At 37.8% G+C, this 16,396-nt stretch overlaps 1 protein-coding gene across 3 annotated transcripts; it reads left to right on the top strand.

Moving 5' to 3' along the window:
* Positions 1 to 124: 124 nt before the first annotated feature.
* Positions 125 to 15,371, top strand: LOC140863954 (E3 ubiquitin-protein ligase UPL1-like). Of its 3 annotated transcripts, none has more exons than XM_073267771.1 (17): positions 125 to 437; positions 1,952 to 2,047; positions 2,122 to 2,328; positions 2,721 to 9,429; positions 9,502 to 9,998; positions 10,066 to 10,389; positions 10,533 to 10,731; positions 10,809 to 11,098; positions 11,186 to 11,472; positions 11,660 to 12,800; positions 12,903 to 13,049; positions 13,130 to 13,210; positions 13,310 to 13,535; positions 13,624 to 13,763; positions 14,169 to 14,275; positions 14,393 to 14,554; positions 15,052 to 15,371. In XM_073267771.1, the coding sequence occupies exons 1-16, from the start codon at positions 405 to 407 to the stop codon at positions 14,493 to 14,495; spliced, it is 10,587 nt and encodes a 3,528-aa protein (XP_073123872.1). In that variant the 5' UTR covers positions 125 to 404; the 3' UTR covers positions 14,496 to 14,554; positions 15,052 to 15,371. The 3 variants fall into 3 exon arrangements, with proteins under 3 accessions (XP_073123872.1, XP_073123870.1, XP_073123871.1); XM_073267770.1 differs by having other exon boundaries at positions 143 to 220; positions 336 to 437; positions 2,721 to 9,998; XM_073267769.1 differs by having other exon boundaries at positions 2,721 to 9,998.
* The last annotated feature ends 1,025 nt before the right edge of the window (positions 15,372 to 16,396 follow it).

Genomic DNA, 16,396 nt, shown 5'->3' with positions numbered 1-16,396 from the left:
TAAAATATATATTTTATTTTTAAAAAAATTTAAAAAAAATCTCTAAATCATATTCAATTACAATTTAATTATATTTTCCGTTAACACCTCCCCGCCAGTTCTCATACAAACAAACAAAAATTCTCACTCAGTCTCTGTTTCCCCCCTTCTTCCCCAGCTTAAATCCTGTGCGATCACAACCGCAAACAAAAACCGTCGTTCCAAAACCCTAGAGTTTACGGTAATTGATTCGCACAGACTCTTTTTTGATTCAGATTTTGTTCATTTTTTTCTTTTCAATCTTGTCAAATTTCCCCCTTCCGATTGTCCTCTTCAAATTTCTGAATCCTGTGCAGTTATAGTGTTGTCAATCTTGATTTTTTTAGTCAGTGAATCGTTTAAGCGATATCGATTGATAGCAAGAAATGAAGTTGAAGCAAAGGAGGGCACTTGAAGTGGTAAGTGGAATTATTTTCTTGCTTTTTTTCTGATCGGTGAGCGTGATTTCTTGATGATTAAATTTGCATCCCGCTCTTGTTTCGGCGTAGTATTGTAAGTGCTTGATAGGGTTCCATTTCGCGGGGAATTTCGGGTGTTAACTTCTGTTAAAGGTTTGAATTTCTAAAGGTTCAATCTCTTGGCAGACTTTTACGTTTCAATTTTTTCGAAGCAATTATACTTTTTAACTGCATTGGTAATTAAATTGATTCATGTGGGTTTCACTAGGCGACCCTCGCGTTTTTTCAGTCATCAGTAGTTTAGACCTCAGAATTGATTAGAGATTCTCACGGTTTTATTGTTTTATGTCGTAAGAGAAGGTGAAATGCTGTTGCTTGTGAATTTAATATTTTGATTACGGCCGCGATCAGTTCTCGAAAATTCCCGACTCCGAAAATGCCCGAACTGGTGAAATATGGTTCGGTTAAACAGCACCACCAAACCCAATATAATCGAGCTGCTTTTTCCTTATCCAGATAGATTTTTATTTTATTTCTACATTTTCTCCCTATATATTTTTTTCCATAATTTTTCCATTTGTAAAATAATTACTTAGATGTCAATTATTCGAAAAATTTTCTTAGTTTCATTATTTTTTTATACGTTCATTTCAGTTCTTATTATTTTAAAAATAATTATTTGAGCTAAACCAAACTTGATCCAATCCGAACTGGTTGTTCAGTCATTCTTTTTTATGTAAAGCTTACCTGCTAGTTAATTGGGGGTACTTAAAAATCAGCTTTGAGACCCAATCCGTTGGGCCCTTTTACATCTCTAATGAAAATTGTTTATATTTGCTTATACACCAATGGATATTTCATACATATTGTCATTATTACATGATGTATATGACATAATTCTCTCATGTATTTTTGTTTTACAATATTATGTTTTGGTGCTAGTCATTTTGATAAGACACAAACGTTACTGTGCATACATGCCTTGTCATCTTTTATAACAATGAATTTTTTTTTATTTACTTCTCAATGTTCCTAAATTCCTTAAAAAATATCTTACTAGTTGCTTTCGCTCTTACTGCCTAATTATGATGTATGTCTGTTCTTGCACCTTTCTAAGTTCTGTTATTGGTACATCATCAAGTGTTTAAAATCTTGCCAGGAAATTGCACAATTTTCAATCGTTTATTGTATTTTATTTTTCCATGTTGGTGTTGCAAACTGCCTGATCGTTACTGGCTAGTGTTAATCTATTCTGAGTAGTAACGCAGAGAGCCAAATAATTCTCATTAGAACAAAAGCTGCTATGTTGTGTTTCTTTTTAACTTTTTATCTTAGAACTCCAAAATCTTCCCTAATCCGTAATGTTCTATTATTATTTATTTATTTATTTATGCTGTTGGTTAATCTCTACTTTGTTTTGTGTTCATTCCTTTTTGTGGTTTGGGTTGTGTTATCCATGTATAATTTTCACCATACTTGGTGATAATTGATATTCCAGTCACTTTTTTCTGCAGCCCCCTAAAATTCAATCCTTTATTGACAATGTTACTGCTGCCCCACTAGAGAACATAGAAGAGTCTCTGAAAAGTTTCTTTTGGGTGTTTGACAAGGTGCGTTTTGAACTCCTGCACATTGCTCAAATTTGTTCCCCTTGCTTTGATATATATGATTCTTGCAACTGCAGGGAGATTTTCGTCACTGGGATGACTTGTTTAATCATTTCGATACCTATTTTGAGAAATGCATCAAGCCAAGGAAGGATTTGCAGCTTGACTACAATTTTTTGGAATCTGATCCACCTTTCCCAAGGGAAGCTGTTCTACATGTTCTTCGTGTCATATGGATAATATTAGAAAATTGCTCTAACAAGATTTTCTACAGCTCTTACGAGGTTTTTTTCTTTGCCCGCTTTCTAGTTTTAAGTATATCTTATCTTAATACATGGAATTGTTTGAAGTCTGATCATTGGATTTTATTGATAGTTGTTTTTATTGCACTTGGTACGTATTGATATTAACTAAATCAGAAAGCAAGTTTAATCAGTTTATTGTTTAAAATCCATGTATCATGATTATGTTAGCTACTCCACTTTTAGATAAAACTTTTATATATTTTAGTTTTTACCGCCGCTGCCTTTTGCATGCTATATTATTTGCTGCGCATATCTGTCACATTTCTCTATGATATATATAGAAATCCATCTGGACTTGCACTTCATTGCTTGCTTTAGGTGTTCCATTTTGTAATTGTGTCTTTTTTATCAAATCTTTTAATGTTGTGCAGCATCACTTATCGTCTTTGCTTTTTAACACCGATTCGGATGTTGTGGAGGCTTCTTTACAAACCCTGGTTGCTTTTTTGGGGAAGTCTAATGCGAAATATAGGGATGCTTCTCTTCGTTCAAGATTATTTGCTTTTGCCCAGGGTTGGGGGGCAAAGGAAGAAGGTCTAGGATTGATTTCATGTGCTCTACCAAATGGATTGGACCCAATTGCTTCCAAGTTGGGTTGCTGTTTACATTTTCAGTTTTATGTTGCCAGCGAAACTTCAAATGAATCAACTTCTTCTGAACAACCGGTTAGAGGTTTACAAGTCATAAGCATGCCTGACGTTAATACCATGAAGGAATCTAACCTTGAACTTCTTCATAAGTTAGTTGTACAATATAAAGTACCTCATAACTTGAGATTTTCTCTTTTTACAAGATTGCGGTTTGCTAGGGCCTTTAGCTCAGCAGCTGCACGCCATCAATACACATGCATCCGCCTTTATGCTTTTATAGGTCTTGTGCAAGCTTCCAGTGATACTGTTGACCTGGTTTCTTACTTCAATACAGAGCCCGAGTTCATCAATGAATTGGTTACTTTGCTGAGCTATGGAAACGCAATACCTGGAAAAATTCGAACTTTAAGTCTTATTTCTCTAGTTTCCCTTTGTCAAGATAGGTCACATCAGTCTACAGTATTGTCTATTGTCACATCTGGTGGACATCGTGGTTTTCTATCAAGCCTTATGCTGAAAACAGTTGATTCTGTTGTTAATGATCCATCAAACTGGTCCATCATTTCTGCAGAGTCTCTTTTATTGCTTATCAAGATGTTAGTATCATCTTCATCGGGTTGCTCTGCCATGCATGAAGTGGAATTTATATCAACCCTTCTACCTTTACTAAAAGATGTGAATCCTCAGCACTTGAAATTGGTTAGAATGGTTGTGTATGTTCTAGAAGCATTTATGATTTATAGCAATTCGGCTGCTGCTCTTTTTCGAGATTTGAGAGGTCTGGATGAAATGATAACTCGCCTAATGGTGGAAGTGTCTCATATTGACAATGGTTCAAAGCAACAGAATATTTCTATTGACCTTGACAGTTCTGACTGCAGTGGTTCGCAAATAACCTCAACTTTTGCTGAGCTTGATAGTTTGCAACCTCTTTACTCTGATGCTTTAGTTTTATATCGTCGTTTGTTGATTAAAGCTTTATTGGATGTTATAACTCTTGGTATTGATGAACCTGGGACTCGCCTGCATGGCTCAGAAGAGAACCTGTTACTACAATGCATATGCATAATATTTAAAAAGGCAAATGACTTTGGTGGTGGCATATTTTCACTTGCAGCTACTGTAATGAGTTATTTACTTTACGAAAATCCTACGCGCTTTTCTATCTTAGAAGCAGTCGGTCTTCCTTCAGCTTTTATAGATGCTATAATGAATGGTGTTCCCTGTTCTGCAAAAGCTATTACTTGCATACCACAATGTCTTGATGCTCTTTGTTTGAACAAAAATGGTTTTCAGGCCGTGAAAGAACGTAATGCTTTGAGGTGCTTTGTTAAAGTTTTTACTTCCAAGACATACCTACGAGTCCTTGCTGCTGATACTCTAGACTCCTTATCTAGTGGTCTGGATGAACTAATGAGCCATGCTTCGTCATTGCATGACAAAGGGGTTGATATGCTAATTGAAATTCTGAACAATATTGCAAAAATTGGATCCGGGCTCGAAGAAGTTTCTCAGTCTACACATTCTCTAGGCTCTTCTGAACCTGTTCCCCTGGAAATTAAATCTGAAAATAGAGATCTGCCATTTCTGGATGTTAGAGATTCGAATAAACCTGACATTAAAGAGCCTTCGTTGGGGTTGATTCTAGATACCTCATCGACGGATATGGATTTGTTTTTGCCTGATTGTATTAGTAATGCTTCGCGTTTTCTTGAATCAATTCTTCAGAATTCTGATACATGCCGAATTTTTGTCGAGAAAAAAGGGATCGAGTGTGTCTTGCAATTGTTAACTTTACGTCTCGTGCCTCTTTCAGCTTCAGTTGGTCAAAGAATAACTTATGCATTTAAAAAATTTTCTCCTCAGCATTCTACCTCGCTTGCTCGTGCATTGTGTTTATTTCTAAGAGGACATTTGAAGTTAATAGATAAAATTTTGACTTCTATCGGGGGATTGCAACTTGCTCAGGTGGAATTTTCTGAGAGAGTAAAGATATTAAGGGGTCTCTCTAGTTTGGAAGGCATCTTGTCTCTATGCAATTCTTTGCTAAAAGGTACCACTACCATCGTCTCTGAATTGTGTTCTGCTGATGCTGATGTGTTCAAAGAACTTGGCAAGGTTTATCGTGAAATTCTTTGGCAAATATCTTTGTGTTGTGACTTGAAGGTGGCAAAGAACCAAAGTGCTGAAGTGGAGCCTATAAGAGTAGCTATGAGGCCGTCTAATGTGCTTGGGAGGGAGAGCGATGATGAGGCTAATATACCCTCTATTAGATACATGAATCCTGTTGCTAGTGCACCTCACTCACAGTTAGGAGTTGAACGTGAGCTTCTATCGGTGGTTCATCCAAACGAAGGTCTCAGTCGTCACAGTTTGCATAGTTTGGCTCGTATGCAAGGAATCAGGACGGGCAGGTATTTGGAAGCTTTCAAAATGGATTCTGAAGCTGGACCAAGTAATGCAGAGATCTCTTATAATGAAATGAAGCAAAAAAGCCATGAAATACTGGTTTTTGAAATCCTTAATAAGCTTGCTTCAACAATGCAGTCATTCTTCACAGCTCTATTGAAAGGTTCTTCACCAAATCGTCGAAGGACTGAAACTGCATCCTTAATTTCGGCAGCCAAGATTGTTCGAACTGCTTTGGCGAAATTTTTTCTCGAGGCATTGGGTTTTTCAGGGTACTCCAACTCTTTTGGACAAGATATATCACTTTCAGTCAAGTGTCGCTATCTTGGGAAAGTTGTGGTTGACATGGTGGCTCTTACATTTGATAGCCAAAACCACATATTATACTCTTCTATGATTAATAACTTCTATGTCCACGGGACATTCAAGGAGCTTCTTACAACCTTTGAAGCAACAAGTCAGTTGCTTTGGACCCTTCCTTGTGCTATTTCAACTTCAGGTCTTGATCTTGATAAGCTTGGTGAGGGAGGCAAACCGTCTGAAAGCTCTTGGCTGTTTGATACATTACAGAGTTTTTGTTGTGAACTTGAGTATTTTGTTAATTCTGGTTTGCTGCTGTCTTCAACCTCAGCATCTCAGTTACTTGTGCAACCTATTGCTGTTGGTTTATCACTGGGCTCGTTTCCTGTTCCAAAAGACCCAGAAACGTTCATTCTCATGCTACAGTCCCAAGTTTTAGAAGTGGTACATCCCATCTTGAGTGATCCTTTGTTTCCTAAATGCGGTCCAAGTTTCATCACAACAATCATTTCTCTTATTATTCATGTGTGCAATGGTGTTAGTGACGTGAAACGAAACCGTGGTGGATTTTCTGGAAGTGTGAGCCAACATTTCATGTCTCCTTCCCCTGATGAAGTAACCATTGCTACCATAGTTGAGATGGGCTTTTCAAGAGCACGAGCAGAGGAGGCAGTGAGAAGGTTGGAAACAAATAGTGTTGAGATGGCATTGGAATGGTTGTTTAATCACGCGGAAGATCCTGTCCAGGAGGATAATGAGCTGGCTCGTGCACTGGCTTTATCTCTTGGTAGTTCATCAGAAATGCCTAAGATCAATGGTGCTGATAAAGCCACAGTTGTTCTAACAGGAGAGGGACGAACAAAAATACCTTCTGCTGATGACATCCTTGCCACAACTATGAAATTGTTCCAAAGCAATGATGCAGTGGTTTTCCCACTAACAGATTTGCTTGTGACCGTTTGCAATCGAAACTCTGGGGAAGACCGCCTACAAGTCATTTGTTATCTTGTTAAGCAGCTAAAACTTTGCCCACTTGACTTCTCCAAGGATAGCAATCCACTTGGCATGATTTCTCTCAGTTTAGCATTGATTATTTCTGAAAATGGAAGCACTCAGGGAATCGCTGTGCAGAATGGGATTGTTTCAATTGCAATTGATATCTTGATGAATTTTATGGGCAAGATGCAGGTTTCAAATGGGCCTTTAATTATTCCTAAATGTATTAGTGCATTACTTCTCATCTTGGATAGTTTGTTGCAAATGAGGCCTAGATTATCTGGTGATGCTAAGGATGGAAAACAAAGTGGACCTTTATCTGACTCAACTGAAAATCAATCATCTCATCAAAAAAATAAATCAATTCCAGCTGTTATAAACAAAAATGATTCAGTTTTTGATGGATCTGAATTTGAAGGCGTGCTTGGAAAGCCAACGGGTTATTTGACAATGGAGGAGTGTTCTATCACAACAATAATTGCCTGTGACCTGATAAAGAGGCATGTATCACCGATGGCCTTACAGGCTGTTCTTCAGTTATGTGCTCGGTTGACCAAATCACATGTTCAGGCTGTGAAATTTCTTGAAAGTGGTGGCCTGATTGCCCTTTTTGGTATTCCAAGAAATTGTTTCTTCCCTGGATATTTCACCTTAGCATCTGCTATTATTAGACATCTTCTTGAAGATCCTCAGACACTCCAATTGGCCATGGAACTCGAGATACGCCAAACTGTTAGTCGAAACAGGCAAGTTGATGGCATATCCGTAAGAACATTTCTGACATCAATGACACCTATTATGTTTAGAAATCCAAAGGTCTTCATGAGAGCAGCAGTTGCTGTCTGTCAGTTGGTGTCATTGGGAGGGAGGTTCATTATCATTTTATCAAAAGAGAAAGAGAAAGAAAAGTCGAAAGTATCTGTTGTTGAAGCTGGAGCATCTAGTAATGAATGTCGTATTGCTGAAAATATGGCTCAAGATGGTTCTATCAAGTATGGTAAAGGACATAAAAAGGTTTCTACAAATCTTACCCAAGTGATTGATTTTCTTCTGGAAATTGTATTGAGATATTCTATGCATGAAGAGGATGATTCTGCACGTGATTTGAACACTATGGAGGTAGATGAACCTACTGCCAAAAGGAACCTTAAATTAAAGGATGATGAGACAGTAAAGTTAGGATCAGACGGTTTGTCAGATCTGTTGGCTGTCCTAGCCATGACGAGTTTTGCTCTTAAATTACTGAGTGACATTCTATCGATGTGCATTCACGCTACTGAAGTTATCTTGAAACGCGATCTGGAAATGTCTCAACTGGGTGTGTCTGATCATATAGACTATCAGGGACACAGGGGTGTGATTCATCATATTCTACATTGTCTTCTTCCCCTTTCCATAGATAAATCTGTTGGCTTGGATAAATGGAGAGACAAACTTTCTGAAAAAGCATCATGGTTTTTGGTTGTTTTGGTTGGCCGCTCTAGTGAAGGAAGGGGAAGAGTGATCAACGAACTTTTCAAAGCTTTATCTTTCTTTACACAAGCTGAGAGCAATCCTTCTTGCGGCAGTTTATTACCTGATAAGAAAATATTTGCTTTTGTAGATTTGGTATATTTGATTTTATCAGTGATTTCTTCTTCTGGAAACTTGCCTGGTTCTGGGAGTTCACTGGACATTGCAAGAAGTATGATAGATGGAGGTATTGTGCATTGCTTATCGGATATTCTTCAAGCAATTGATTTGGACCACCCCAATGCACCTAAACTTGTGAGTCTCGTGTTGAAGTCATTGGAAATCTTGACAAGGGCTGCTAATGAGAGTAAACAAGTTGTTAAATCTGATGTCCTGAATAAGAAAAAATGGATTGGTACGAGTGGAAGGCCTGATGCTCAGTTTGATGGAATTCGAACTTCTCAAGGATTGCAAACTGCTGAGAACGGAAGCAATCAACATGGGGCCATTAATGATACTGATTTAGAAGCATATTCCCACGACATCCCTCTCAACAATGGTAATCAGCGTGTAAATTTAAACATTTCCATGGAGCAAGAGATGAGAATTGAGGAAAACTGGAACTGTCTTCAACATCCTCTCCTTTTGAGGCCATCGCATTCTGGGGATTTGGTGTTACCATGGGCATTTGGTAGAAATACCTCCGTTATTCCTTCTGAAAATTCTCCCTCTAGTATATTTGATGGCCGACTTAGTGGATCTGCACCTTCCCCACAAGGTTATTTTTTTACGGACTTGGATTCTTTGTGTATGTCTAGTCGAAGGGGGCGAAGTGATACCCGATGGACTGATGATGGCATACCGCAAGCTAGTGGACAAGCTGCTGCAATTGCTCAGGCAGTTGAAGAACGGTTCATTTCTTTGTTAAGCAATACTATTCCTGTTGAAAATGCTGAAAAATTTTCACATGACCCATCAGTTCCAGAGGGACAGTGGGGTGATCCCATCATATATGATAATCAACACATTGATATTGTTGTTTCTCTACATAACGGTGACCAACGTCATAATAATGATAGTCAAGATAATCAACCAGTTGAATCTCGACTCTCTGAGCAGGGCAACACGGAGGTTCTAGCTGAACAAGTTGGCGAGTGTCAACAGGAAACAGAAAACATTCCAAGTTTAATTGTTAGTGATAACATGGAAATGGGGGAAAATGATTTTGGCAACGAGTCATTGGAGACATTATCATCTTTAATCACTCAAAATGATGTGCACTTCGATATGACTTCAAGGGATCATGTTAATTTTCATGCAATTCCATCTCAAGGTGAGTGTTATGATAGATCCTCAGTTCCAGAAAATCAGTCTTGTTCTCATGATATGTTGGCTACTGGATTAGGTTTGCTAGATCCTGCCAATTATCATGCTTCATCAGTTACAGAAAACAATGATGTTGAAATGACTGCTACTGGAGTGGAAAACGGTCAGCGTACCCAACAATTACCTTGGCCTGAGATCGCTTTAGAGGTGCCATCACTACCGGATAGTGGTTTGATTGTTCAGAATTCAGGTCAAATAGATGACAGCAGTTTGAGTAATGAGGCTTCTAATTCAAATGCTATCGATCCGACATTTTTGGATGCACTTCCAGCAGATCTTCGTGCAGAGGTTCTAGCTTCTCAACAAGCTCAGCCTGCTCCGGTTCCAAGCCCTTATGCACCTTCTATCGTTGAAGATATTGATCCTGAGTTTTTGGCAGCTCTTCCACCTGATATTCAAGCTGAAGTGCTCACCCAACAAAGAGTTCAAAGGATTGCGCAGCAATCGGATGGTCAGCCAGTTGATATGGACAATGCATCAATTATTGCCACCTTTTCTGCTGATCTGCGGGAAGAGGTTTGTTGTTTTGAACTCTGATCTTATTGGCTTTGGCTTAATTTGCTAATTTGTTTCCATCTATTAGGTTCTTTTAACTTCGCCGGAGGCTGTTTTATCGGCATTGCCATCTCCGTTACTTGCTGAAGCACAAATGCTCAGAGACCGAGCTTTAGATCGTCACCATGCTCGCAGTTTGTTTGGAAACAGCCAGAGGATCAATAATCGAGGAAATAGATTGGGGTTTGGTTTTGATAGACAGACACTGGTGAGCAGGTCTGTCGGAGACATTATTGGCAAAAGATCTTCTCTATCAGAGTCAGAGAACATAGAGTTGAAAGACCTTGATGGAGAAACACTATTGGATACCACGGGCTTGAAAGCATTAATTCGCCTATTACAACTGGCACAGGTAGTTCAGAATCTTTGAACTCAAAAGTAGTTTATTTCATAGGTCGCAGCTGGCAGACTTCTGTTGGTTTTTCAGCGTGCTCTCTTCTTTTTTTTTAATCATGTGTGAATTAATACTGAAATATTGCCATCTGTCATTTTTAGCCTCTTGAGAAAGGTCTGCTCCAGAGACTTTTGTTGAACTTATGCACGTACAGTGAGGCAAGAGCTGTTCTGATTCATCTTCTGCTTGATATGATCAATCCTGAGACTGTAGGTATTGCTGGTGGAGGGACTGAAAATAATGCGCTTAGGCTTTATGGTTGTCAGCCTGATAATAATGGTCGATCTCAACTGCGTGATGGTACGAGTAAATAATTTTATTGGTGATGTGCAAATTTTTTTTTTATTTGTATCTTACTAAATAATCCTTTTTTCCAGGTGTTCCCTCAATAGTAATGCGACGTGTACTTGAGGTTTTGACCCATATGGCTACAAATCATTCTGGTGTTGCCAGTCTTCTTTTCCACTTTGAGACCTCATATATTTCTGAATGTGCCGAGAAAAGTAATTCAGGAGGAAAGTGCGATAGAGGTAAGGATAAAATCACTAGAGAAGAGCACCATCTTAGCCCTTCTGAAAGCTTACAAAACAGGGATGCCCCATTGATATTGCTCCTTAGACTTATAAACCATCCCCTTTGCTTGCGGACTATTTCTCACCTAGAGCAGGTAACCATTCCTTTACTGTCATGTGTGCACCGACTGCTCCTAGAGGTTTTGCTTTATCTTAAGTATTTAATGCTTGTCGTGGTCTAGGTCATGGGTCTGCTCCAGGTGGTTGTATTTGCTGCGGTAGCCAAGGTAGAATTGAAGTCTAATTTGGGAGGAACTGCAGCTCACACTGGAAACCTTTCGGGTAATGAAACTGCAAGAGACATTCAAAAAGATCGTCACTTAAATGAAGTTAAACGCGATCTACTTGACAAGAGTTCCGGTGCTTTGAACTACAAAGCAGATGGTCAGAAGAGTGTTACAACTCATGATATCTTGCGAATTCCGCGGCAGTATTTACATGATCTCTGCAGCCTTCTAGAGCATGAAGGGTACTATTTTTAAATTCTGACTGTTACCTTCTTTTTTGTGAAATTTAGATGTGACTTGTGCTTTTATTAAAGATAAAGATAGCAGTTAATCATGCACCAGTTCATGACATTTTACCTATTTTTGTTTTTCTTGGAATAAGTGATTGGGAAGTAATGCCACTATGTAATCTATAACATTTGTCATTAGGTTCTCAGACAAGGTTTACACAATGGCTGGCGAGGTACTGAGGAAGTTAGCCGTTGTTGCTTTTGCTCATCGCAAATTTTTTGTTTCGGAGCTTTTAGAGTCAGCCCAAAGGTTGAGCAGATCAGCTGTTAATGAACTTATATCACTTAGGGATACACGCATGCTGGGATTGATCACTGGATCCATGACCGGGGATGCAGTTCTTCGTGTGCTTCAGACGCTCATTGCAGTTACTTCAGTTGGCAGTGACTTGAATGAGGACATGGTGGATGATGAGGTTCAGGAAGAGCATACCGCCATGTGGAAGTTAAATGTCGCACTGGAATCACTATGGAAAGAGCTAAGTGAATGCATCAGTGCTGTGGAGTCAGAGCTAAGTCAGAATTCCCACTCTTCAGTTTCCAGTATTAACATAACCGAGCAGATGCAGGTTTCATCTGCATTTCCCCTTCTTCCCCGAGGAAGTCAGAGACTTCTGCCTTTCATTGAGGGATTTTTTGTTCTATGCGAGAAACTACAGTCTAAAAATCCAATTTTTCATCAAGATAATTTCAATGTGACAGCAAGAGAAGTGAAAGAGTCAGCCGCAAGCTCAGCTTCATCATCTACAAAATGTGTGGATACAAAACTGGAAGCTCAGTTTCATCATCTACAATATAAATCTGTCACATTTGCAAGGTTTGCGGAGAAGCACCGTCGCCTTCTTAATGCTTTCATAAGGCAAAATTCTTCTTTGTTGGAAAAATCACTCTGCATGATGCTAAAAACTCCTCGGCTGATTGATTTTGACAACAAAAGGGCATATTTTCGGTCCAGGATTAGGCAGCAGCATGGTCAACATCCATCAGGTCCACTGCGAATTAGTGTTAGGCGCGCATACATTTTGGAGGATTCTTATAACCATCTGCGCATGAGACCAACTGAAGAACTTAAAGGACGGTTGAAAGTACAATTTCAAGGTGAAGAGGGCATTGATGCTGGTGGTTTAACTAGAGAATGGTATCAGATATTGTCAACGGTTGTATTTGATAAAGGAGCTCTTCTTTTCACCACAGTTGGAAACAATGCTACTTTTCAGCCAAATCCTAATTCTGTATATCAAACTGAACATCTCTCTTATTTCAGATTTGTAGGCCGTGTGGTAATTGTTCACAGGACCCTATTTTGAACTCAAATTTTTACAGCTTTTTTGTAGTTGTATTTTCTTATTCTAATATATCTATCGTTGTCATCCTATTTATAGGTTGCCAAAGCGCTGTTTGATGGGCAATTGCTGGATGTTTACTTTACTCGATCCTTCTACAAGCACATCCTTGGTGTGAAGGTGACTTATCATGATATAGAGGCCGTTGATCCTGATTACTATAAAAATTTGAAATGGATGCTTGAGGTGAGTGGGACTAAGAGTGGCAGCATTTTTTATTTTAGTCAATCTGTTCAGTAGTTTCTAAGTGTCTTCCCTTGTGACAGAATGATGTGAGTGACATACCAGATCTGACATTTAGCATAGATGCGGATGAAGAAAAACACATCCTTTATGAGAAAACAGAGGTACAAATATAGGAATCATATGTGTCAGTTTCCTCTTTGGGAATTTATAAGACTCCTGAAAGTTCTCTATTGTTTTCTGATATATGCTATTATGAAAAGGTTGCTGATTATGAGCTGAAGCCCGGAGGAAGAAACATGAGAGTAACGGAAGAAACAAAGCATGAATACGTGGACCTTGTTGCTGACCACATTTTGACGAATGCTATCCGGCCTCAAATCAATTCCTTCCTGGAAGGTTTCAATGAACTAGTCCCACGAGAACTTGTATCCCTTTTTAATGATAAAGAACTTGAATTATTGATTAGTGGTCTTCCTGAAATTGATTGTAAGTTCATGGCTTCTCTCCATTCTCGATTCCATGTGATAATAATTATTGTTCAGAAAATATCCTAGTGCTTCGATTATTTTTGCAGTGGATGATCTGAAGGCCAACACTGAGTATACGGGCTACACAATGGCATCAAATGTTGTTCAGTGGTTTTGGAAGGTTGTCCAGGGTTTCAATAAGGAAGACATGGCAAGTTTGCTTCAGTTTGTGACTGGGACCTCCAAGGTCATATGTGTTATCCACTTATCCTGAATTATTTTAAATTTCTTGAGTTGCTAATTTGATGGTCAATATCTTAACTAATACTCACCTTCAGTTTGAAAAAACTGCGACGATTTGAATCATGATGTTTCTAGTTTATTGAGGCAAATGGTTCTTGGACTGAGTTGATCCTATTACTATTTTGGAGCAGCAATTAAGCCTGAGTGTGTACATGGTGTGAGAGAGAGCATTATAAAACAACTGCACTGATTTTTTTTTTCCTCGTTTAATTTTTGGCATATTCATCTTGGTGCAAAACAAATGAATTTCCCGGTGGATGTGGATGTCTTCTAATATCTGCTAATCTACTTCACGTTATCATCTATTGATAGAAATCTTCCAGCACTTAATTGGCTTTGAATTTTTTAGGTTCCTTTAGAAGGTTTTAAGGCATTGCAAGGCATATCTGGTCCCCAGAGATTTCAGATTCACAAAGCATATGGAGCTCCTGAGAGACTTCCTTCAGCTCATACCTGGTAAGTTCTTTTACATGTGTAGGATTGAAAATTTCTGTTTTTGCTTATCAATTTTTTTTAAAAATTACTTTTGAATCTTATCCTATAAAGTTTATTTTGTGGACCACTATTTTACAGCTTCAACCAGCTTGACCTTCCGGAGTACTCTTCAAAGGAACAGCTTCAAGAACGTATGCTGCTGGCAATCCACGAAGCTAGCGAAGGATTTGGATTTTGTTAAATTGATGGCGACATGGTTTTCTGTAAAAATAGCATGTGGGTTTGTCATGCCATGTACATGTGAGTTACTCTTTACCGTTCTTAAATTCCCATTACTCATCTCTTCATTTGACTAGTCGTTTTCTTTCTTTGGCTATATCTGCTGCAGGCATCATTTCTTGAAATACATGCACCTTGTTTTAGGACTCATTCAATTAAAATCTTTAACTTGATCTCAATTTGAGAGGTACAAGAAAATGTTGAAATCGTGAGAATTTTAAAATTTCTCAATAACTGCAAGGTGTCACGTATCGCATTAGCATGCACTTATCAAATGCCTTTTTTAAAATCATTTTCGGTGATCAGAATGTGAATCCAGACCTTTCAGCCATACAGTGGTGACTATGCATAATTTTTTTGTTTGGAGTGTGTGTCAAAGCTTCGTTCGTTTAGGGTGTCTTTTCTTTCTCTGTATCTTGATAGAATATATTCACTGTTATGCAAATTAGACAAACCAGAAACATGCAAGGAATGTGCTAATGGTTTTCTCTGAGGCATGATACTTTTTTTTTTTGTAGATGAGAAATGGAGATTCAATAATCCATGGAGTACTTTTTGAAGATACTGAAGAACAGGGTCTCCTTCACATAGGTCGCATGCCATCGGTGGAATAATCAAATTTTTTTGGGTAGTTTCTAGCCTAAAGCAGGAAATTTGTTGGTCTTCTTTGTTTTCTAATGTAGTGTATATGCATGACCAGACCAAGAATCTAAAGATGAAAAAGGGGAGTAGCTAAACTATGACCCTTGTGTACATGCTTTTTGATTTCTAGTTTTCTACTTCTTAGGCAATACTTTTAATGGATATCTTTGTTCTCATTCTTCAGAGGATCCTAAATACTGACTTTAAAAGTACTCGTCATATACTAAAGATAGCTTAAAATTTCCCCACGTACACTCGTTGGTGCTTGTGTCATTCAATAAATGCCACTATTCATTCATCTGCGTCTGATAAGTTTCTGTTTTGTTATTTCAAACATCTTCTTTAATTTGTATTAGTAGTTTTCTTTATTGGGATGTCGAATAAGTAGATGTTTAATCGGTACCAGCTTTTTTCTTCTTTTTTTTTTATAGAGATATTTCTTCTGAATTGTGTGCAGATTCAGTGTATTATTTTTGGGATTTTATATGTAAAGATCATGTATAAACCAAGTTGACATGTGGGTGGCGTACAGACGAATGCGCCGAAATGAATATGCTGACCCCAACAATTAAAACTTTGTATTATTATTTATTGGTATTTTGTAATTATTTGCCCTTTTAGGCTTTGCAGTCGCTTCTATTTTCCTCACAGTTTTAGGTTCCAATTTGGATTTTCAAGCCGATCAAATTTAACCTTATTTCCAACTTTCTGCACACCATCAAGTATCTATTGGTGAGGTATGCCCAAAATAGATATTTGTATCTTATTGATTATATATTTTATTTACGGATTAAATGTAAAACTAGATCACGTAGAATCTATAGTCTAGGGGTACACCTCAATTTGAAAACCAACATTTTTTACTTACTCTTAAAAGAAAATTTATTTTAATAATAAAAAAATGGTATTGAATTAAAAAATACAATTTATTTATTTATAATTTTACTGAACCAAAAATTAAAATTAATGATACAATTTTTTTTTTTTGAAAAGAAAATCTTGTATCACAAATTAATGATACATTTTGAGAGGTACATAGAATCAAATTTGTTGCCGTGTCAGTATCAAAATACAGCTTTTTCTATAAAAACATATATTAGTCATTTCCATTAGATAATAAAGAAATATATATATGCTCTTAAATAGAATTTGACCAACCAAACAAGTTTTATATACTGTCTAATAGTCACGCACAAGTATCAAAATATTTTTTTTTTGTAC

The sequence above is a fragment of the Henckelia pumila genome, chromosome 4 (assembly GCF_033568475.1).
Source record: "Henckelia pumila isolate YLH828 chromosome 4, ASM3356847v2, whole genome shotgun sequence".
NCBI classification, from domain to species: domain Eukaryota; kingdom Viridiplantae; phylum Streptophyta; class Magnoliopsida; order Lamiales; family Gesneriaceae; genus Henckelia; species Henckelia pumila.
This window is presented reverse-complemented; position numbering and strand designations above follow the sequence as displayed.